General features: G+C 37.2%; 1 protein-coding gene across 1 annotated transcript in view; it reads left to right on the top strand.

Annotated features, from left to right (window-relative positions):
- Nucleotides 1-21,137, top strand: part of Adgrl4 (adhesion G protein-coupled receptor L4) — an 87,489-nt gene extending 66,352 nt beyond the window's left edge. The window contains exons 13-15 of the mRNA XM_005357490.3: nucleotides 17,019-17,110; nucleotides 18,736-18,904; nucleotides 19,296-21,137. Of these exons, the coding sequence (XP_005357547.1) occupies nucleotides 17,019-17,110; nucleotides 18,736-18,904; nucleotides 19,296-19,358 (324 nt within the window). The 3' untranslated portion in view covers nucleotides 19,359-21,137. The remainder of the gene's footprint in view (nucleotides 1-17,018; nucleotides 17,111-18,735; nucleotides 18,905-19,295) is intronic.
- The last annotated feature ends 373 nt before the right edge of the window (nucleotides 21,138-21,510 follow it).

Raw genomic sequence — 21,510 nt, 5'->3', positions numbered from 1 at the left:
AGGAAGGAAGGAAAGAAGGAAGGAAGCAAGGAAGGAAGCAAGGAAGGAAGGAAGGAAGGAAGGAAGGAAGGAAGGAAGGAAGGAAGGAAGGGAAGGAAGGGAAGGAAGGGAAGAAAGAAAATAAGAAGGCAAAGAGGAAAACGAAAAAAGAAGAGAAAGAAAAGGCAAGGAAAAAAGTGAAGTAAGAGAAAGGGGTCGCATGCTCTCCAGGTCTAGTGGTGGGGCAAACAACTGAATGGAAATATGGTTGCTTCTCTCTGATGATTGAAAGGGACCAGCATAGAAACGGAGAACTATAAATGACTATGTATAAAATATACATGGATATCATCCTATAAACCAAAATAATAAGTAATTAAAGAATTAAAGAACAAAACTAAAGGGATGTCTTGAAGTTTCCCCCTCACAGTAGGAAGTAATGATGGAGGTCTTGGGACTGCATGTCTCCTGTCCTGTTTTCAGCCTTATCTTGCCATACCTCCCCACATCACAGTCTTTATCCTCGTGGGGACACTTGCTTGATCTTGGTGTTTCCTGTGAAGGTCTGCTTTCAGGAATGACTAATCGGCGCAGAGACTCATGGGACCCTTCCCACACTTGAAACTATTCTATTTTTCTAATGTATTCCGATAATGTTTGGATTCTAATCCTCTGCTGTATCTTTAACACTTTACTTATTGCTGTGTATACTAGGCAACCCTAGAACACAGAAGTATCTACTAAGTCCTTGGCAATCATTTTTGAATTTTAATCAATTTTCAAATAAAACCATAATAAGGCATGAAGCAGCAAGAAAGGCCATGTGCTCTGTCTTTGGGTAGTTGATTGCTCTGTGTCCTAGACTCCTAAAGGATAAATGAAGAGAGTCACACCAGAATAACTCAACAATGCACTGATAAATATCATTTATAAATATCACTTATAAATATCATGTATAAAGTATCCATTCTTTTGCAATTAAAAGGAGAAATCCTGAATTATTCAAAAGCAAATCTTATGTTATGACTCTCCTAATCTTACCTTTTGTGCTAAAAAGTCAAACAAAAAAGACAACTTTGGAAACAGAATTTCCAAAGCCCCAAATCATATGCATCAGAATATGTATGATCAAAGACAACCCCATGCACATATGTGAGCCGGTGCCGATCCTAGCTGTTGAAATGTTAGTGAATATGTCACAGCATTTAATTATAACGAAATATAATATATGTGCCTGCTATTATCTAGACCTTGTGGTTTAAAGTACACTCTGCCAAAAGAAAAGTTAACTAAAATAGAGAAAATAAAATAGAAACTTAACAAATATAAATAATATTGTTTCTAGGTTAAATCAAAGTATAAGTTAAGTTTTAAATCATAATAGGTAGTTGATGTTGATGGTTTTATGGCCTTAAATGATACGCAGGCCACGTCTGAGTTATATGGATGCTGTGGAACCGTTAACAGTTGTCATCTTACATGATGTCCTAAATGCCACCTACAAGAACAAGCCACCTTTAATGTCACTTGCTAGTGTTTTAAGAATAGAGCTCAAGGGTATGCTAGGCTTGATGTCAGAGCATATAATTCCTTTGAGACAAAATATAAATGAGAAATAGCTGAATTATTTCATCTATGGTACCTCTTGCCGTTGTAGATATGTTGTTTCACACGCATACTTAACATTTAGTCTGGTATGATAGAGTTAAGTGCTAAAATATTTGAACAGCCATGTTTCCTCCATTGATTATACAAAAGTCTTTTCTTATATTAACTTATTAATATGATGGATCCCTTGAGTTCAGAAATAAGAAACCTGTGATGCTGTTGACTCTACCTGAGAATCATGTCATTTAAAAATTTAACATTCTGACTACACATGAAAGGATCCACCATGCTTTTGAAAGTAAGATGGATGGGAAAGAGTCTAAGTCTTTGGGAAGGAGACCTTCAAGCTAAAGATAATTTCCATATTTTTTCAATATTTTTAATCTTTAATGTTGAATTCTTTTAACCAAACCTATACAAGCCGTTAGAGTCAAGTAAACAAATATAAAAAGGAGTTTACAAAAATTAGATCACTTTTAAATAACAATTGAATATTCCTATAGACATATGCCCAGTAAGATTTTATTATTATTTTTTGTTTTAGTTTTTTTCAAGACTGGGTTTTTCTGTGTAGCCCTGGCTGTCCTGGAACTAGTTCTGTAGACCAGGCTAGCCTCAAATTCACAAAAACCCACCAGCTTCTGCCTCCTGAGTGCTGAGATTAAGGGTGCGAGTCACTACCAACTAGATAAGATTTTCTTAATTGAATCAAATACTAATTAATCTATGTCCACAAAAGGAATTTTCTGTCTTTTTTTTTAAATTGAAAATAGAATCGTTCCCCTACACAACACATCTAAACCACAGTTTTCCCCTCCTCTACTCCTTCCAACTCCCCTCCTCCCTTCTTCCCAGATCTACTCCCCGTAAGTCCCCCTTCAGAAATGAGCAGGCCTTCAAAAGACAAGAGCAAACACAGCAAAACGAGACACAATAATACAAGCCAGAAGCGTTCCTCATAAAGACGCTTGACAAGGCAACCAAATAGGAGGAAGGAGACCCAAGATCAGACAAGAGAGTCGGAGAAACACCCTCTGCCACTCTTATGAGTCTAGCAAAAACGCCAAGGTAACAGCTATAGCATGCACAGAGGACCTGGCGCAGACCCAGGCAGGCCTGCATGATGGCTGCTTTCAGCCCATATGAGCCCTCCTTAGTTGACTTAGTGGCCCATGTTCTTGTGGTATCCTACATCCCTCCCTGACTCCTACAATCTTTCTTCCCCCTCTTCCACGGGGTTCCCCAAGGTGTTACCCCACCCACACACCACCCAAGTTGGTAGCAATCCTCCTCTGGTTTGTCCTTCTTGCTTTAATCTCCTAGCTCCTTTTGAAGAAATGCCAATTAAAAGTACTGAAAATGAATTATTCACATAACTCATACAAGGTAGGACTTGCACACCCGAGATGTTACTACATTTTGAATTTCCTGATTGTCCAAGATTGAGAAACATATAAATGCCATAAAACTGTATATTCCACATTACACCTGCACTCCCTGTTACAGAACTGGGCGTCATTATCTATATAAACCCCAAGAAGACACACTTGTTCCCTTATTGCCCTATTCTGGAGAAAACAATTAAAGTGGCCAAGTTAGGGGTAGAAAGCAAATAAAGGAGCTCTATTTTCTGTGGTCACATTGGGAAGAGGAATGAAGAGATCCTGAAGTGAGATTAGAGTTTCAATAGAAGGCCAGGGATAGGCACATCTAGGCAGTCCATGTCAAGGTGTGGTCATCTCTTCCCTGACCCATTCTTGTCTCTGTAAAGCCGTAAATCTTTTCTTGGAGAAGGGCGTTTTCATGCAGACTTTCCTTTTTGCAGTATGAGACAGCTGAGAAAATTCCTTTTTCTTGGTTGCCTTTGTATTGTAATTTTATACTTAAAATATATCTTTAGAATATATATATATGTATAATCATATACATATATATCCACATGTATGTGGTGTGTGTGTGTGTGTGTGTGTGTGTGTGTGTCCACACACACTTCTGTCAGGTCATTTATGCTTCCTTCTGTATCTTTACTCTATGTTCTAACAGAAGATTATTCTGTTGTATGTATGTACCCACTCAATTGCAAACTAAGAAAAAAAAACAGAATTACCTGTAGCCTACAGTATATCATATCTGTCTTTCCTCATTAGAACCTACAATTTTACCATTTCTATGCTTGCTTATTATGAGTGTGTATTTAAAACTTCCCTAAGGATGAATATTTGCTTCCAGCACTTCCTTATTAAAAAGCAGTGTTGCATAAAAAAACCCGAGTCCCACCACAGCTGCATATCCATTAAGACAGTCTTAGGAAGCATATCGTGGAGGTAGAAATGCAAGTATGTGCAGGTTTTTAAATTTACATAATTATCCTGTAGAACAATTATGTGAATTGATTTTTTATCCTGCCAATAATATATGAGAAAGCTTTTATTCTAATATCTATGCCAATGCCGAGTATTATTACCTACTGTGGTGTCAAACATTGTGATGTTAGAATAAATAAAGACCGAAAAAAGAAAGGATTGCAATAGACCAATTATGACTGGACTCTCAGGAGAGTCCCTTTGTACTTGGAAGTTAATACTGTAGAAATTGGGGTTCCCACTTGGGTTTCTTAGCCTCATTGCTAAGGAATTTAAGAATGGACTCAAACAGAAGCTCAAGGTAAATTTTAATAGAGTTTGCAAGAAATACTGCAGCGCACGCGAGTTATAAATCTCAGCAACAGCTTGGAGGAAAAGGATAGAGTTGAGAAGGGAAAAGAAGAAAGGAAAAGAGAACAGAGACAAGAGGAGGCAGGTAGGAGTGGAGAGGGAGGGAAAGGAAAGAGAAAGAAGGAGAGGAGAGGAAAGGAGAGGAGGAGAAAAGGGGAAGGGAGGGGAGGGAAGAGAAGAGGGGAGGGAACTGAGATTAGCGTAATTCTAAGAAGGAAAAGAACATCATCCCATTAAAGGTGAACCATTCCTCTTCTTTAACACATCTTAAGGTAGACCCGCTCTCCTAATTGGAGGTCTTTTGCACAGGTGATTGCCCTGCCAAACTGGATTAATGCTGAAGGGAGGAGGCAATGGCTTGGCTGCACATACAGTAAGGTTCCACTCTTTACTGTAACACAGGTTTGTCGAACACTGGACAAAAAAAGGCTTTCTTATCACTCTGTCCAGGGCATTGTGGGAGTTCGCATCCCCTGCAGGTCCTGCTCCCCAGATTCCAGTCATGATACTACCTTCAGAAGGCAACCCAACACATCTCTAGAGTCAGTAGTCTCCTGAAGACCATATCCCATGTTTCCATCACCGGGAACTGCCGCTAGTCGAGACCGGGCAGTTAACAATAGCTGTACTCTCGTACAAAGAGCTCAGACATGACAAATTGCAGTCGAGGAGTAGGCGCTGAACAGAAGATAACCACACTAAAGCTCTACTAAGAAATGATACTAATTTTTTATTTTAATCTTGTGATGATCAGACCACCATTTTCATTGAAAGTTTCAATTTAATGCCAACATGTCTTTTGTCCCAACTTCCAGTGATGTCTGGATTTAAAGCATTTTAATAGCTCAGTCCCTCTGTATACTCTATATTAATAAGTAGTTCAGTGTCTGCAACGTGGTGTTTGTTTTTCATATTATTCTGGCCTCCTTGAACAATAGATAGCCAGAATTTTTTAAAGAGATGAAGTGGAGGGACTGTCTTCTGAGTGGTAAAACGCTCAATATAACTGGTGCATTATATGTTTTCGATATGTTCTCATAGATAGGAGCTGTATTGTTACTAGAAACACCTTCAAAGATAATCTTTTGGGACTCACTGGAGAATTTCAAAAGAGTTAGACAAACTTGTAAAAATTAGAGATAAAATAAAATTGTGTTTTAAAAGTACCTCAAGTCTCTTGAACCCAATTATTAAAAAAATGTCTAAAATGATGCCGATCGCAAATGCTCCCTTGGGAGCATCCTTCTGCAGCACGAGTTCTATGGTGTAGCCCAGAAGAGGAAAGTGCTAACAGTGTTGGTAGGTCCACACAGTCATTAGAATTAGTACTTGGTGTACATTAGCATAATCTTTTAATCTTCACAAAACCTTTTAATATGTCTCAGTTGATCCTCGCAGAAGCTTCTGCAACACATGAAAATAAAAATAGAAACAGCATTTGGTAGCTCAGATTTCGCAAGAATTTTGCACTCTGGTTCTATAATCTAGACTTATCTGTTTAGAAGTGCCTAGAGGGGTTCTACTATTTATAATTTAAGAAGCAGATAAATTTCTGTAAGTGGATTGATTACAATAAAGCAAATCATTTATATTATCTCAAATCTAAGTCATAAAACCTTCAAGAATTTGTTCGTGATGAATTTTTTAAAAATTATTTAATTTAGTCAAGAGGCAAGGACATATTCCGCTCACTCTCTGAGAGTAGCGCAGGGCGTTGCACAAGCTGGTCTGCAGCTAAGCAATGTCCGCTCCAGCTGGGTGCACTCTATTGCCGTGTTTGTTGTTGTTGTTGTTGTTGTTTTTTTTTGGTTTTTTGGTGGTTTTTTTTTTTTTTTGCCTTCACATTGTTCTTGGGATCAAGTCAATAACCTTGCACAGGATTTCTTCTAAGAGTAGCCTGTTAGTTTATCTCCAAACCATGGAACCTTCTGAGAGTAATAAGTGGCCTTTAAAAATATTTCAAATTAGTGCTTTTGTGTAGGAATCTACAAAACAGCTCTGTTTCAAAATTATTTTTTAAATTGGGTTTTTTGGTCTTTTTATACAAAAACATTACTTGTAGTCAAATGTAAGCAGAGACTCCACATCAATTAAATCCTATGTGATTGACCATAATGGCAATTCCAAGTCTCTGCTACTAAACCACCAATGTCTGGGTATGTTTCTGTAAACTTGGTAACTACCGTGTACAGGCATAGTATAAGGAAATGGAAGTGGGTGTTGCTCATGCCCTTCCATGCATGTTATACCACATGCAAAGGAATGTACTTTGCATATGTGACTTGCACAGGGTACCTGTGTAGATATAGCAGAAGCTGGGAGTAGACCACATCAGATCTCTCTTAGTTTACCTCAATGTAATTTACACAGAACGCCAACCTGAAAAGAACACTGCTCAACAGTCCAGGCAAACGATGACATGCAGACCCTTTCGATAGGATACATCACACCTTGTAACCCACCTGGTCAGGTTTCTTACAGTGGCTCTCAACGCTTAACTACATAGACTATTGGGTATGTCACCTCTGTCCTTCCTCCTTCTACATATGGAATCGCTTTGTCTCAACTCCTTCTCATCCTTTCTCCTAGTTAAGTCCCACTTATCTTGTAAACTTCAATTCAAAAATTGCTTAAAGGAAGTAGTGTCTAATCATCGGCCTAGAGCAAATATTCTGCTTATGCTTTCAAAATGAGAAGTCTGTATTTTCGTCTTGTGAATCCTTTCCCCGATTCACAGTGTGTGTAAGTTCTCTAACTATCTGATTCATGGCTAGTGAGTACTTATCTTCTTTGGGTGACTATAAGGTCTGTGAAAGGAAATTACTGTGGGTTTTTCTACACTGTTTTGTTCTTCAGGCTGAGCATGCAGCAAACACTGAAGTTGTGCTGTTGAGGAAGTGAGTGATCCACGAAGATGAATTTGGTCAAACATGCTCACTCTTTTCCCACAGAGGAAATGGAAACCAAGCATGACACTTGGAAACTTTCCCTAAAATCTGTCACATTTACTTTGCTTTCTTCTTAGGAAGGATTATTGTCTCTGGCCAGGGAGCCTGTCTATGGTGTGTTTTCACTAAAACATACAATGTGGTGTTTTAAATTCATCTGAACAAAGTAGCCTGGCTAGTCAGTGCCAGAGGTCTCAAAGGCAGAATGATTATTGAAGTAAGCATTCAGAGGGTCCTTTCTGTGCCCTGCATCTCCAGTACAGATATGAGGACAGTGACAGTAACTCTTCAACAGAATTACTGCAAATGGCATTAGAAGAATATGAATATCATTTTAAAAATAAAAAGCAAAATATTATAATTTGGGAAACAATTTCACATTATTTCCATTTTACCCTTTAGACTAAAACCTAGCTTTCCAGGGCTGGGATACTAGAGAAATGGTCCAGAATGAGTAAGAATGTGTACTGCTCTTCCAGAGGACCCGAGTTCGGGTCCCAGCACCCAAGTCAGATAATTCCCAGCCACCTGTAGCTCTGGCTCCAGGGGATCTGACATCTTGAGTCGTCAGGAGCCCCTACATTTATGTATGCAACCATGCAAGTAATTAAAAATAACAAAAAAAAATCTTTAAAAAGTTTAGTGTGGAAATGATTTGAATATTATATCTTTGAATTTAATTATGCAAAGTGTGTCTTAAAGTCTAATGAAGAGTCAAGTAACTGTACAAGCTTATGTAAAGTGCTGCTGTTTCTCCTAACCTCCAGCCACATTTGATTCAGCAAGGGTGTAGCCAAGGAGAACTTTTCATCTCTGAAACCGAAAAGAAAGAGAAGCCACTGTACAGCTTCTCTTCTGCTGTGACATTGAAATGAACAATTGTGATAACTTTGCACCCAGCTTTTCTCCTTCGCCTCCATTTCCATGGACTATGACTAACTACAGTTAAAACCAGCTAGAAAAGTGAGTCTATGCAATCCACTTATAGTCAAAGGGGTCACTTCATCCTCATGTTTACAAATACTCTATTTTCTTCTCCTCCCTTTTATCTTTTATTCTAATTTAAATTAATAAAATATTTTAAAGCCAAAAACACTTAGGTGTAAAAATATTTCTAATGGAAACATGTCAAAATATAAATAATTCCCTTATTGTCAAAGTTAATCATTGTTAGAATAAAATTTTAGCCATAGCAAAGGAGAGAGCCCTTAATCAGCTAACATAGGAAATCAGCTGAAGTGGGGGGAGGAAATATCCTAATAAAGAAATATTCCAACAGCTGTATTTCAAAAGCTTTCAGGTGTGCCTTATCCTTGTATCCAGGCCTCGTTAAAGAGCATGCATCATAGGTCCACACTGCTTCCTGATAGATGTCAAAGTGAAGATGCCCCTTGACTATCCATAAAATCCAGGAAGGGGAATTGCAACCTTGGCTGCCACTAATCATACCCTTCCCTGACTCAGTTCTTACCAGAGGATCACTGTCTTCTGAGAATTTACCATGTGTTGATTTTCATTTTCTTTCACTCTGGTGTTTAAGGACCATGTGCAGGGTTTAGAGAATATTTGAATAGTTTAATGTTAAAGAGAAATTTTGTAGTAAAATCATCAAGATGTGAGACAAATTATGATTATTTTGCACATTTGTTCAGTTACTTGTTCGGTTATTTTGCACATTTGGTCATTTGATATGATAGCTTTTTATACAGACGATTAAGGAAACTTGAGTATAGAATATCAATGTTAATTAATTTTAATTTTTTAACTCACATAACATGCGAATATTGAGCCTGTTAGATTCAAGTCATTATTCCTGACCTTGAGACTCTAAAAATAAAATGTAGAAGCAGTATTTTTTTCCTCATGGGTCATGGATTACAGACAAAGAGCCATTACTGATTTACTATTTGTTGAGTACAATTCAGAGAACCTTACACTAACTGCATAATTTTATTCAGACAAAAATCTGTAAGATAAACATTAATATTGCTCAGGTTTTTGTATGAAGAAAGCAAAATAAAGAGAGCCTAACAAATTGTCTGGTGGATCTTAGACCTGGAATGGAACTCCCAATGCTGCTCTAGGAGCCGTGCATTCTTTGTGGAAGTTTAGACCTCCAGAAGTGTACACTTTCTGGAATGAATCCTCACATCTAGCAAACCCTAAACATTTCCTGGTTGGTGCACTTTGCCTGACACTACGTAGAGTATGTAGGTTATGACACATTCTTGAAAAGTTTAAAGAATTAAACATGAAAGAAAAATATTTCATACATTTGATATATACTCCATCATACTTAAATTTCACTACCTGAAAATAACATTTTATTTTGTTATAAATGCAGTAACTAAAATACAAATAATAAGTAGAGTGTGTTTTTCTGCTACTGCTTTGTGCTTGGATTGAACACGGAGTTTTGTGCTCACCTAGATAAGCCACTGAGACACATTCCTATTTCTGCTTTGTTTAGAAGGCTCCCTCAGTTTCAGCCTCACAAATGTGGATTTAATGCTCTTGTTTCGGTGACTGTTCCAATACCCTTCCATGTCTTCAGTGATGCTGTCTTCTTGTGTCTGAAATATTTACTGAATTTGCTGGCATTACTTAAATTGACTTAAATTTGTCACTCGATGTTCTTCCATGTGTTGTTTAAGCTAACTTGCTATCGCATGAAGAATAGCTCTTTTCCCCAATAGAACAAAATGTTTCAAATGACTAATTAGGAAGTCATGTGTAAAGACATGTACTTGACATAAGAGAAGATATGTATTGAACTACATAGTGTGTAATCTTAAATACAACAAGAAAATGAATCTAAATTTATGTCAATATAATGCCTTCTCAACAATTAAACTCATTGTATCAAATGTGATCAGATCTGTATAGAGATCAAGCTGGTTGGCTTGTGAGAACTCTTGCGACCTGGTTGGCAAACCTATTTCCTCTAGAAGCAGGGAAAATGTACATTTGATATTTTCTAATGTGTGTATTTGCTATTGGTGATGTTTGACCACAATACCCTCTGAGCATGTAAAGTTCACTGGTATGTGTTGCTGAGATCACTTATTAAAGGTAGATGATGTGACCCGAACACCCATGTACACACCTTATAATATGTTGCAGTAGAGAGAAAAGCAGCAGAGGGTGAACCTGTTACCTTGAGGAACAAAACTCTGAAGAACACTCCTGTGTGACCTGTTCCTTCAAACTGTCCAGAAAATGTGAGGTCAACAAAGACACTCCCAGCTTAAGTGTGAACACTTAATTATCCTTAGAAAATTATCAGTTGCTGTGCTAAGATTCTTTTTAGACTATTTTCACATCACACATCCACATCCACACACCAGTGGAACAAGAAAACATACTCAGAGTGTGCCAGGTGGAAAACCCGTTGACACACTCTCTGACCCCTGGATCACTGAATGGATTCTTGCCTTCAGGAGAGGACAGCTCTCTCTGTACGGCTCCTAGTCTCTATCAGCAGGATCTATCATGTTTTGACCAAATTGAATGAGCATAAACCAATAATGAACTGATGTCAATGTATGTGTGATTGACCTCTTTAAGTCTTAATATTGCCTTAGTGTCTCCTTGTTGGTTTTTATCTGCAGTTTGATAGCTTTGAAAAATATTTGATAGCATAAACTCTATAACTATTAGGAATGAGTTTTGCCTCTGGTCCTTTCTAGTCATAATCTCAGGTGAATTATTAAACCTCTTTGTAATTCTGGTGTCCTGAGTGGAAAGCAAATTTAATAAAAGCATCATTAGTTATAGTTTTATAATTGTAATAGAAGGAGAATTAAGATGTCATGGACAGTGTCACATAGTTCATGAGCAAAAGTCATTCAATGAGTATTGGTGTTTAAAAGGTATCTCTGTAAGAGTTCTTGAATCTCAATGTTACAGTCATTTATAAGTACTTGTAAAATGATACATTATCCCAAATCAACTTTTTATCCAAGTGTATTACCCAACAGGCATTGTCTACTGGGAAAACATTACTGTCTATTACTTGCCAGCCTCAAGAGATTAGTGTAACATCAGAAAACATGCATTGTCCCAGAGTGGTCTATTGTTGGTGATCTTCTCTTGGGATGTTGTACAGAGCCCTCTTGAATGCACCCATTATATTTGCAGATGGCTTCAGATGTTCCAATGTGTTTGAGAATCTACAGCTGTTTTTGTCATATACTTCCATTGTCCTTCCTTTTCTGTGTTGTCTACTCTCTCTCGGGTCAGTTTTGGAATCTCGGTGGAGGAATAGCTGCTAACTCTGTAGATATTCCCGAGGTAGCTATTCTGAGCCAAGCACTAAACCAGATGGAGCGCACAGTGTTGCCCCAGTCTATGTGGGAGAGAGGTCACTCAGTTGACTTCACAGTGTTGAGACCAGGGCAGCACACACTGTGATGACATCGTGTCTGTGAACTTTCAGCAAACTCTTACTTCTTTTTATCACTAAGATTTGTAGAGTTTATTTCCATCCATTACTTTATTTATTTAGAAACAAGATCTCATGTAGTCCAGCCTCATTATGTAACTGAGGAAGACTTCAGTGTCTAATCCTCTTGTGTTGACATTACAAGTGAGTTTATGTGATACTGGCTATGGAACCCAGGATTTTCTGGATGCTAGACAAGCATTTTGCTAATTGAATCACAAGCCCAGCTCCTAACGATGACTTTTTAACAAGGATGCTAATCAGTCCAATTCATTGCTTCTTGACATAACTTTCCTAAGTACCATGAGGCATTTCCAAAGCTAAAACATGCTAACAAATCTATGTGCGTTCTTTCCTTTACTCTGGGCTTTATGACCTTTTACCCACTTCCTAATTTTGGAGAATGCGGGCAGTCTTTTAACATACATGTATGTTGAGGCTCTATAACAGGATCTGAAAATTTACCCCCTCAAACTTTGGCACACTTTTTTTACACTGAAAAATTGGCCTCTGTGGAAAGGGAGACAGCCTTGGGATTTCCTCTAAGATGTCCTATCCTCAGTGATGCAGGAATTTAGGGTTGAATTTGAAAGCTTGTAAAAAATAAGGGTTAACCTACAAAATAAAGTGCATCAAACTAATTGAATTTTAGATAAATAATGAGTTGTGTGTGTCCCAAATATGGCATAGAACACACACAAAATACGCACTGTGTTTCTGAGAATGTATATTAAGCACATCAGGCAATTCTGGGAATCAAAAGTACATCAAAAAGGAGACTGGGAGGAACTAGAAAGAAACAGCTGCGTGACAGTGCAGAGGAAGTCAGATATTAGTATAATTCATCTTAGTCATTTGACTTAAGAAACATAGGAGTATAATTTACAAATAATTAACAAGGAAAACCTTGTATAATTGATTATCATTAAATATATAGAACATTGATATAAGCAGGAGCTAATGATAAATGATTGTATATGTCAATTTTTACTTAAATATAATTAATAATCATTTATAATCATAAGGCCTTTCATTATTTATGCTAAATATACAGGCATGATACATAGATACATGTACATACATATATGTATATATGTATACAATACACACACCTTTGATTTCCAGCTTTCTTTGTCTTTATTTTCATTGGTACCATGAAAATGACCAAAAGTTTCAGGACACAAAACTCACTTGTGTCTCTCAGATCTATACTTCATAAGTCTGTGTAGAGTGATGATCAACTGTTCTAAGAATCTATCTATCTGTCCTGATTTCAGCCCTACCAGAGGCTCCAGGGGAGAGGTTGTTTCCATGTCCTTCATGTTCTTGGTCAAGCTCATGCCATGTGAGCGCAGGACTGAAGCCTGGGATCCTGGCTGGCTGTGTGAAGGGGCTGCTCTCTGCTTGTTGAGGCGCTGCAGAGACCCTCACAATAGCCCATTTGTCTTGAAAGCCAGCATCTCTGCCTCCACTTATCTACTGGGTTTCCTTTCTTGCTTTCTCTTTTCTAGACTTCTTTCTTCATCATAGCTCATACGATTAGACAGGGTCTAATGGGATTATTCAAGGTCATCTGTTTATCTGAGAGGCTACAACCTTCGTTCTACCTGAAGCATCATTGATCATTGTGTGTGTGTGTGTGTACGTGCATGCATGTGCGTGCGTGCGTGCGTGTGTGTGTGTGTGTGTGTGTGTGTGTGTGTGTGTGTGTAGCATACTCACAGATACTAGGACTACAGTTTGAAAAATCTTGGGAAAACATTCTGTTTACCACACACCACAGGTTTTTCTGATACAGTGTATGATTGACAATTTAACTGAGTCCTTTTCAGGGATTATCCCAACTGGGAAAAAGAATAATAAACAAAACCACAACCCTTTGATTCTAATTTTGCTAACATACAATTAATGGAGCACAGTCTCTTTGTTCTCATACTGAACTGCTTCATCATTTAGAAGGTGGTCTACGTTTTGGAAAGGAATAAACGCTTTATATGGATACCCAGTAGTTGAATAGAAAACTGTTTTTATTCATGACATAAGCATGTTTGTCTGGTACCAGTTAATTTAAAGATATTAAAACTATTTTAAAGGACATGTAAGTTGTAATCATGACACAGTCTTAAATTAACCTTATTTTATTTGATATAATGAAAAATTAAAATGCGAGCCTAAAAGTGCAACAAGAGAAATTTTCTATTCTTTTCCATGAGATTAGGAATCAGCATATAAATGGCTTCATCAATTATTGAGAAAAGACTAAGAAGAGGAAATGACTGGCTGAGATGCTGCGTTTTGAACCGTAGATTCAAAGCCCTTTGGTTGAAGGTATCCGAAGGTCCACGTCCTTCAGAGTTCTTTCTTGCTCTCGTCTCTGCTCGCCTACTTAAATTTCCTTTTAGTAAAAAATTTAAAAGAATAAAAATACTGCTTAAGGAGTTTTTTCAATAGAATGTCAAACAGAATGTATATTTCAAACACTGAGATACTGGTGTTAAAAAATAGATTACTGTGTAGACAAAGACCACTTACAAGGGCAAATGATGGTAACCTTAAACTAATACTTTCTCTTCAGTGTTAAGTCTGAACTCCAATTTTTATTGGGTTATTTGTTCTTTTGATGACCAATTTCTTGAGTTCCTTGTATATTTTGGAGATCAGACCTCTGTCTGATGTGGGGTTAGTGAAGAACTTTTCCCATTCTGTAGGCTGTTGTTTTGTCTTGTTGACTGTGGTCTTTTGCTTTACAGAAGCTTTTCAGTTTCAGGAGGTCTCATTTACTAATTGTTTCTCTCAGTGTCTATGCTACTGGGATTATATTTTGGAAGTGATCTTCTGTGCCAATGCGTTCATGTTCAAGTTCAAGTTTCTTTTCTATGAGGTTCAGTGTGGCTGGCTTTATCTGGAAATCTTTGATCCATGTGGACTTGAATTGTGTGCGTGGTGATAGATATGGATCTATTTTCATTCTTCTACATGCTGATTTGATGAACATCTTAAGGTTACCTATTTGCCTTCTCTTAGTAAAATTGGTGACAACAAAAGATCATGTCAATTTTATTCATGAATGTGTGTGTACCAAACTCTCACTGGTATCTGACACTGGATAATTCAGATGCTTGAGAAAATTCCTAAAATAAATAAAATTTAACACCCAGGCATGAGTGCTATCAACACATAAAATAGAATATTTGAAGTGCCCATGGCACTTTTGATTTACTGCTCTATGTTTATGATACTTCTTGGTATCATAAACTATTTTCTTCACATTTGAAGAAATGTGAGCTTGTGGTATAAGAATTAACCTCTCGCATGTCTACCGCCCCATGTTTGTTGTCTTCTTCCTCTTCTCTTCCCCTCCTCTTTCTTTTTGACTTTTCCTCTTTTTACAGAAAAATGTATTTTCCAGTTCTAGATTTCCCCAAAGGAAAGGTCTCTTTTCATCCTCCCTGACCAATCTTGAAAGAGAAGGGGCACATGCAAAGTGTGTGAGAGCTTCTGAGCTCTGAAAATCAAGTTCACAAGGACTAGGAGGAGTTGAAGAAACACTAGCCCATACTTTAAATGGCCTATTCATGTAGGGGAAACTAATGGGTCTAGAACAGATTCTTAATCCTTTACTTTATCTTAGAGCTCTTCTTTTGTGGACGATATTCACTGTAAACATATCATTAAATGACTTGAGCTTCAAAGCAATTGTGGCATAAATCACTTATACCAATCAGTTTTGAAACATTTTTATGACATAAAACATATATGCATATATTTATGACATTAACTGTAGTGGTCTCTAATTTTATATAAAGCTACGGTTTTAAAGAGGTATAAAATGTTACATATTCATTTTGTAACTATTAAATTGTATTTATTAAATATTATTAAATTGACGTTTCAGTTCATTATTTTAATATCTAAGTAGGGTAAAGCTGTCAACTAAATCAATTTAAAACTACTTTATCTTGCCTCTGCGATTGCTAAGGTCTTTTAATGGAAGTATGACTGTAATTGGAATTAATTAATCATATAATTAGAAGTAATGAACAGTTGAAAGCAGAAAGAAATGACTAGAAACTTATTCCTTTAAGATTTCATCTCAAAGACCTTTCAATGGGTAAGTGGCAATATGAATTTCTCTGACCCATTTCTTTATACTTATTTTAGTACTCAACTGAATTCTGAGAAAGTCTACAAAACTCCTTAGGGTCTAAGAGGTATAGCTCAGTGGTAGGGCACTCTTATTGTGTGCAAGGCCCTGGCCCTCTCCACAGCATCACAAACAATCAAAATCACAAACAAAAGAAATTGCCTCCTTAGAATAAGGGAAAGCTTCTAAATTATTAAAATAAGAGTTATCTAAGATTATGATATAGAACTTGGTACTATCATTTCAAAATGCATTTTTGAAAAATCTATTTAGACTAACATACATCTAATAAAACATTAACGTATTAACCACACATATATTTAATATTTTGTTATTTGTATATTTGTATTAGGATGGATTGCATTTATCATTTGAACATTGCATGTCTGACTTGTAAGACTGCAGAAACGGGAAAATAGGGCTGGGGATGGTTCAGGGGTGAAGAATTCTGGTTGCCCTTTCAGAGGATCCACACGGTAACTCTCAGCCATTAACTACAGTTCCGAGTTAGAATGCCCTCTTCTGGTCTCCACGGGTATTGCATGCATTTGATCGAAGGCCACACACTCATACACACCAAATAAAACAAACACATTTAAAAAAAAACACAGAGAAAGAAGAAAATATACTTTCACAGTCTTGTAACAGTAAGAGACAACAAACTGAGTATTGTACTAGCAAGTATAAAGTACAGAAAAGAATAAGTCTAGTAAAAAATGTATTTTTCAACCAATATTTTTCATTCACTAATATTTCAAAAGCTTCTGAAGTTAACCATGAGGAAAATAAATCCTAAGATAATGTCAAGACAAGATGAGTAGATGAACCACATTAAGCAAAGTTCATTCAGGATGTTTCTAGCAGTAGAGGCGTGGTGTTTGGCTGAATTACTAATTTCCATGAATTCTTCCCAGATAACTTTCCAAACGATTGTGGACAATGTCTCCCAAACTTCTTTTCAAAGAAACAGTGAAGAAAGCAGCACTTACACTGCTTACAATGTGCACTAGCAAAGTTCCTTGACGCTTCTGCATGTGCATGCACACACACACACCACTGTGTGTGTCACACGAGTCTCTGGAATATTTGCTACTGGAAACTTTCCTACTGGCTTATTGTATTTAGGAAAATAAGGGTGATAATGAAGATGCTCTCTTGTTAACAGTAATGTCTCTCCCCAGGTTAATCTCTTGGCTTTTGGAGTTATCATATACAAAGTTTTTCGCCACACTGCTGGATTGAAACCAGAAGTTAGTTGCTATGAGAACATAAGGTATGTGGTTTTTAACGTTTACTTAAAAGATTTAGCGACTTGCTTTGCATCTCTCTCTCTCTCTCTCTCTCTCTCTCTCTCTCTCTCTCTCTCTCTCTTTTGTGGTTCTGGGGTTATAACAGACTCAATCACAGGGAATCCCATGTGACAGACAGGTGTTCAATCACTCTGCAACACTGTCATTCCCTTAATCACCTAAACAACAAATAATTTGGGACACTGTGTCTTTAAAAGAATTAGTTTTTCCACCATATTTAAAAAATCTATTAGGAAAAAAAGCACTTAATGCTTTTAATAAAATTATAAACATCACGATTAAATAGTAAATAAATCCATCTTTTGCAATGCACTACCATTTGAAAGAGTAATTGTTTTAAGTTAAAAATAGATCTTATTGACTGTCTTTTGTAAGATATTTTTCAGACCTTGGCAAATCTTTCTTCTGATTCGGGGTTTATAAGTTGCTATGACTTTTCCTTTAACGCTCTCTCTAAGACTGATCTATTAAGACCTTGAAGGCTTTGTTCAGGGGAAGCTGAAGTAGGGGTGTGGGAAGCAACTGCTGCCTGCGTTGCTTGGGAACACACTCCTGCATCCTGCAGTTCTGACACCTCAAGGAAGATTCATAGTTGGAACTTAGCAAGTGTTTGAATTATTATATTGCTGCAGTTCTCGATAGTGAGAGTTTCATGTTGGGCCCTGGCTTTAATAAAGTTCAAAATGCTGCATTTTCTGAAGTGTGTTGCAAGCAGACCTGCAGCGCTGCAGTAATAGCTCTACTGCTTTGAATGAGAAACACCAGCTGCTTCATTTGCTTCCATTCTTTTGTTTTTTGTTTGGTTTGGTTTTAATTTTTGGTTTTTAATGACAAGGTTTCTTTATGTAATTCTGTCTGTTCTCACACTCACAGAGATCCACCTACCTCTGCCTCCAAGTGCTGGGATTAAAGGTACCACCAACACCTGGCACCTAGCAGCTTTATTTTCAAGGCCGTGTCCCCAGTGGGAAAGATTTAATATTGTTTTACCTGAAGTCACTGACAGTTGGTTGAAAATATCGATAGCTTAATATATGTACACATATTTCCCTTAAATTTTGAGACATTGGTATTCTGACACGAATTTATTTTGAGGTTACTACATTGCATATGCAACAACAATGACAAAATTCTAGATTTATATTCCACACTTTCATCACTATTGAATTAGAAATAAACGAGAAGCCTCTTTAGATAACGTAAGTGCCAGCTGACAAGAGTCCTCAGGGGCTGCTCCTCCAGGACTACTGCCACAGTAGACATGAAACCAAAGCCTGAGAGTTGCAGTACGCCCGTACACAATATTTCAAAATTAAGCAATTCCTTCAAAAATGGTACATTTTAATAATGAGACCTTAATTTTTGAAGCAGGTTCTAGAGTGAACAGCAAGTTAACCTATTGGAACCTGTAAGTTATCAGATCAAACCACAGGCCAACTGTCATCATCGAAATCATTGTTGACCTTTCTGGTCATAAAATACTTACTTTATGAATCCTTAGAAAAGCTGGGGGATATGTGGGATCGGTGTGGTAGCTGGGCATTCCATTTGCATGGCTTCTAACTGGAACTCTTCAAATGCACCCCAGGTCTTGTGCCAGAGGCGCCCTGGCCCTCCTCTTCCTTCTGGGTACCACCTGGATCTTTGGGGTTCTCCACGTGGTGCAAGCTTCTGTAGTGACAGCTTACCTCTTCACAGTCAGCAACGCCTTCCAAGGGATGTTCATTTTCTTGTTCCTGTGTGTTTTATCTAGAAAGGTAAGCACTCTAAAACTTTTGGTCAAATGTAGATTATATTTATGTTGCATGTTAGCAAACTGATAGCAAATGTTTAGTCTTAAAGATTTGTGACTTCCACCTCTTATTGCCTGATTGTAGTCCATTTTGAATACACAATGATTGAAATAATTTTATCTTAAAATAACAGAATATAGCTGCTCATATCTAACTATGACTTGAAAAAGCCTTGTTATTAAATATGTATAATATAATAGATGCTATATAACTTATATTCACTTGAGTATATTCTTATATTCAAATAGCAATAAGACTTCAATAAAACAAATATGTCCATTTATTAGGACTTAAAAATAATGCTGTGAGATTGTCTTAATGATGCAGTGTTTTATTCATTTTCTCTTTCATGAAGATTCAAGAAGAATATTACAGGTTGTTCAAAAACGTCCCTTGTTGTTTTGGCTGTTTGCGGTGAACCAAGAGAATCCTTGGTAATCATAGCTTCCATGGAACGAGAACTCCAAGCTTCAGATAACTCGTGTGTAAAAAGCAACCTGTCCTTTCATTGTTAGTAATAAATTTCAAATTTGTATTTCTGTTCACAGTATAAGGGATGTAGTTAATGTGAGATAAAATTATGGACCAGAAAGCGACAGCATGTTTTCCTACATGACATAGTTAGATATGTCAGAGACAGTACCGCAGCTATTCGGGAAGTAATTGCTTTCTCTGGAGTGATATCACTGTGCCCAAGGAAAGATTTCCTTCTAACATAAGAAATATATGAATGTCCTGGAGGAAACCACTGGCTTGATATCTTTGTGACTCGTGTTGCCTTTCAAACGAGTCCCCGACCACCTTAGTAATGAGTTCCGTTGCAGGAAGGAAAGCATAAGAGAACTGGAGGAGCAGAATATAAAGCAGGGAAGAAGGCCTCTCTGACAAAGAATTGTCATTCCAATAAACTTGGCTTTCTCTAAACTTGATGAGAAAATTTCAAGATAAAATAATGGAAAAAAGAAAAACCAACCTAGCAGATTGGGAATTGGTCTAAACTTAAAAGACCCAGACCTAAGTTTGCTGTATCCATGGTCTCTCTTACTGTTATAAAGCAAACAAAGAAAAACCCATACAAATGAAAGACACAGGACTTGTGTCCTTACACTCACATTAGATTTGAGTGTAAATTTTTTTAATTCTTCAGATTGGAGCTTCAAATTTACAGTCAGTAAAGCATGAATTTGTCAAACTATAATGCTGTTTATGTCTTTAGCGTAAAAATAGAGTGTGACGTGTTTTGTCTACAGTATTTTACTGTTGTGAAAATTATCTTTTCATATTAGAGCAATATACTTGAATACTTCGTTACTTTTAACCTTACAAATACTATGGGATTCATGTTGCCACAGTTCCCTTTAACTGACAATTTTTAAAAGGACATTGTAAATTTAAAGTATTCATAACATGAACTGTGATTTTTTTCTGATCAGAAAAAAATGCACCACTAGAGCATTACTTATAACAAAGAAGTCACTAAGAACTGTAAGAGATTCATGGTGGATCTATTTTCTGACCATTTCCTCCTACCTATCAAAGCCTGTTTGTTTAAATATGGCTTCTATCTATTCTCTCATTCAAATGAAAAGCAGATTTTTCTCAGAAATGAGTCATTGTTCTGTGCCTTTCTGAGAATGTGATTCACAGGACACTGGTTTTAATTTCTGTGGCTGTTGGATGAAGCCTGACATGTCCTCTCCTGAAAATAACATGCCAGCTTGGAGAAGCCGTTTTGCCACAGCTTGGCTGGGCTGTGCTCTCAAGAAGACCTCCCACCTGCTAAGAAGGACTTTGTATTTTTAGAGCCTGTGAGACCACACCCTTTCATTATCTCCCAATGTCTCACGGGTTAAATCTGTGACCCAAGACTGCCATTGTCATCCCAGGATAGTACTATAAAAATGGGATAGTTAAACTAATCTGCTCAACCAATGGACACAAAGCTATCCCATGTGGGAGATAGAGCAACCAGCCCCAGATATCCACATGCTGCTCTTCAGAATCTGTGACTACGGAGGATGGCCAGGAGAAGGGGAAAGTGAGCTGCCAGTCAGCTCAGTTCATCTGGGCCAGAAAAGACTCTTGCTGCCCTTGTAGAAGTCAGCAGTGCAGGTGCTGTTAATTTTAGTCTGGGTCACCCATTTTGGGCCTTTTATTTCCAGAGCTGCAAGACAATAAAATTCTACTATTAAAACCACTACTTTTATGATCTTTTATTTATTTTATTGTATTTCATTTCATTTTTGAGGTAGCTATAGGGAACTAAGACAGGACATATTTATACACTAACAACTTTAGATCAAGCTACTATTCGTATCAAGGGTCAAAACATTTTCATGATTGTACAGTTTCTCCTTGTGACAATTTGTGAAGCGCAATTCTGCAACCACACATGAATTTGTACCAAGTTCTTTTCTTCTTTTTCTCTTTTGGGCTTTCTGAACACAGTCTACTTATCTGCCACCTCCTGACCACGGGACTGATTTGGTCACAGTTCTTTTTTTTTTTTTTTTACACTGTTGGAGTTGAGTCCAGAGCTGCTTCATGTGCACTGGACAAACACTTTAACA

The sequence above is a fragment of the Microtus ochrogaster genome, chromosome 21, assembly GCF_000317375.1.
Source record: "Microtus ochrogaster isolate Prairie Vole_2 chromosome 21, MicOch1.0, whole genome shotgun sequence".
Classification (NCBI taxonomy): domain Eukaryota; kingdom Metazoa; phylum Chordata; class Mammalia; order Rodentia; family Cricetidae; genus Microtus; species Microtus ochrogaster.
This window is presented reverse-complemented; position numbering and strand designations above follow the sequence as displayed.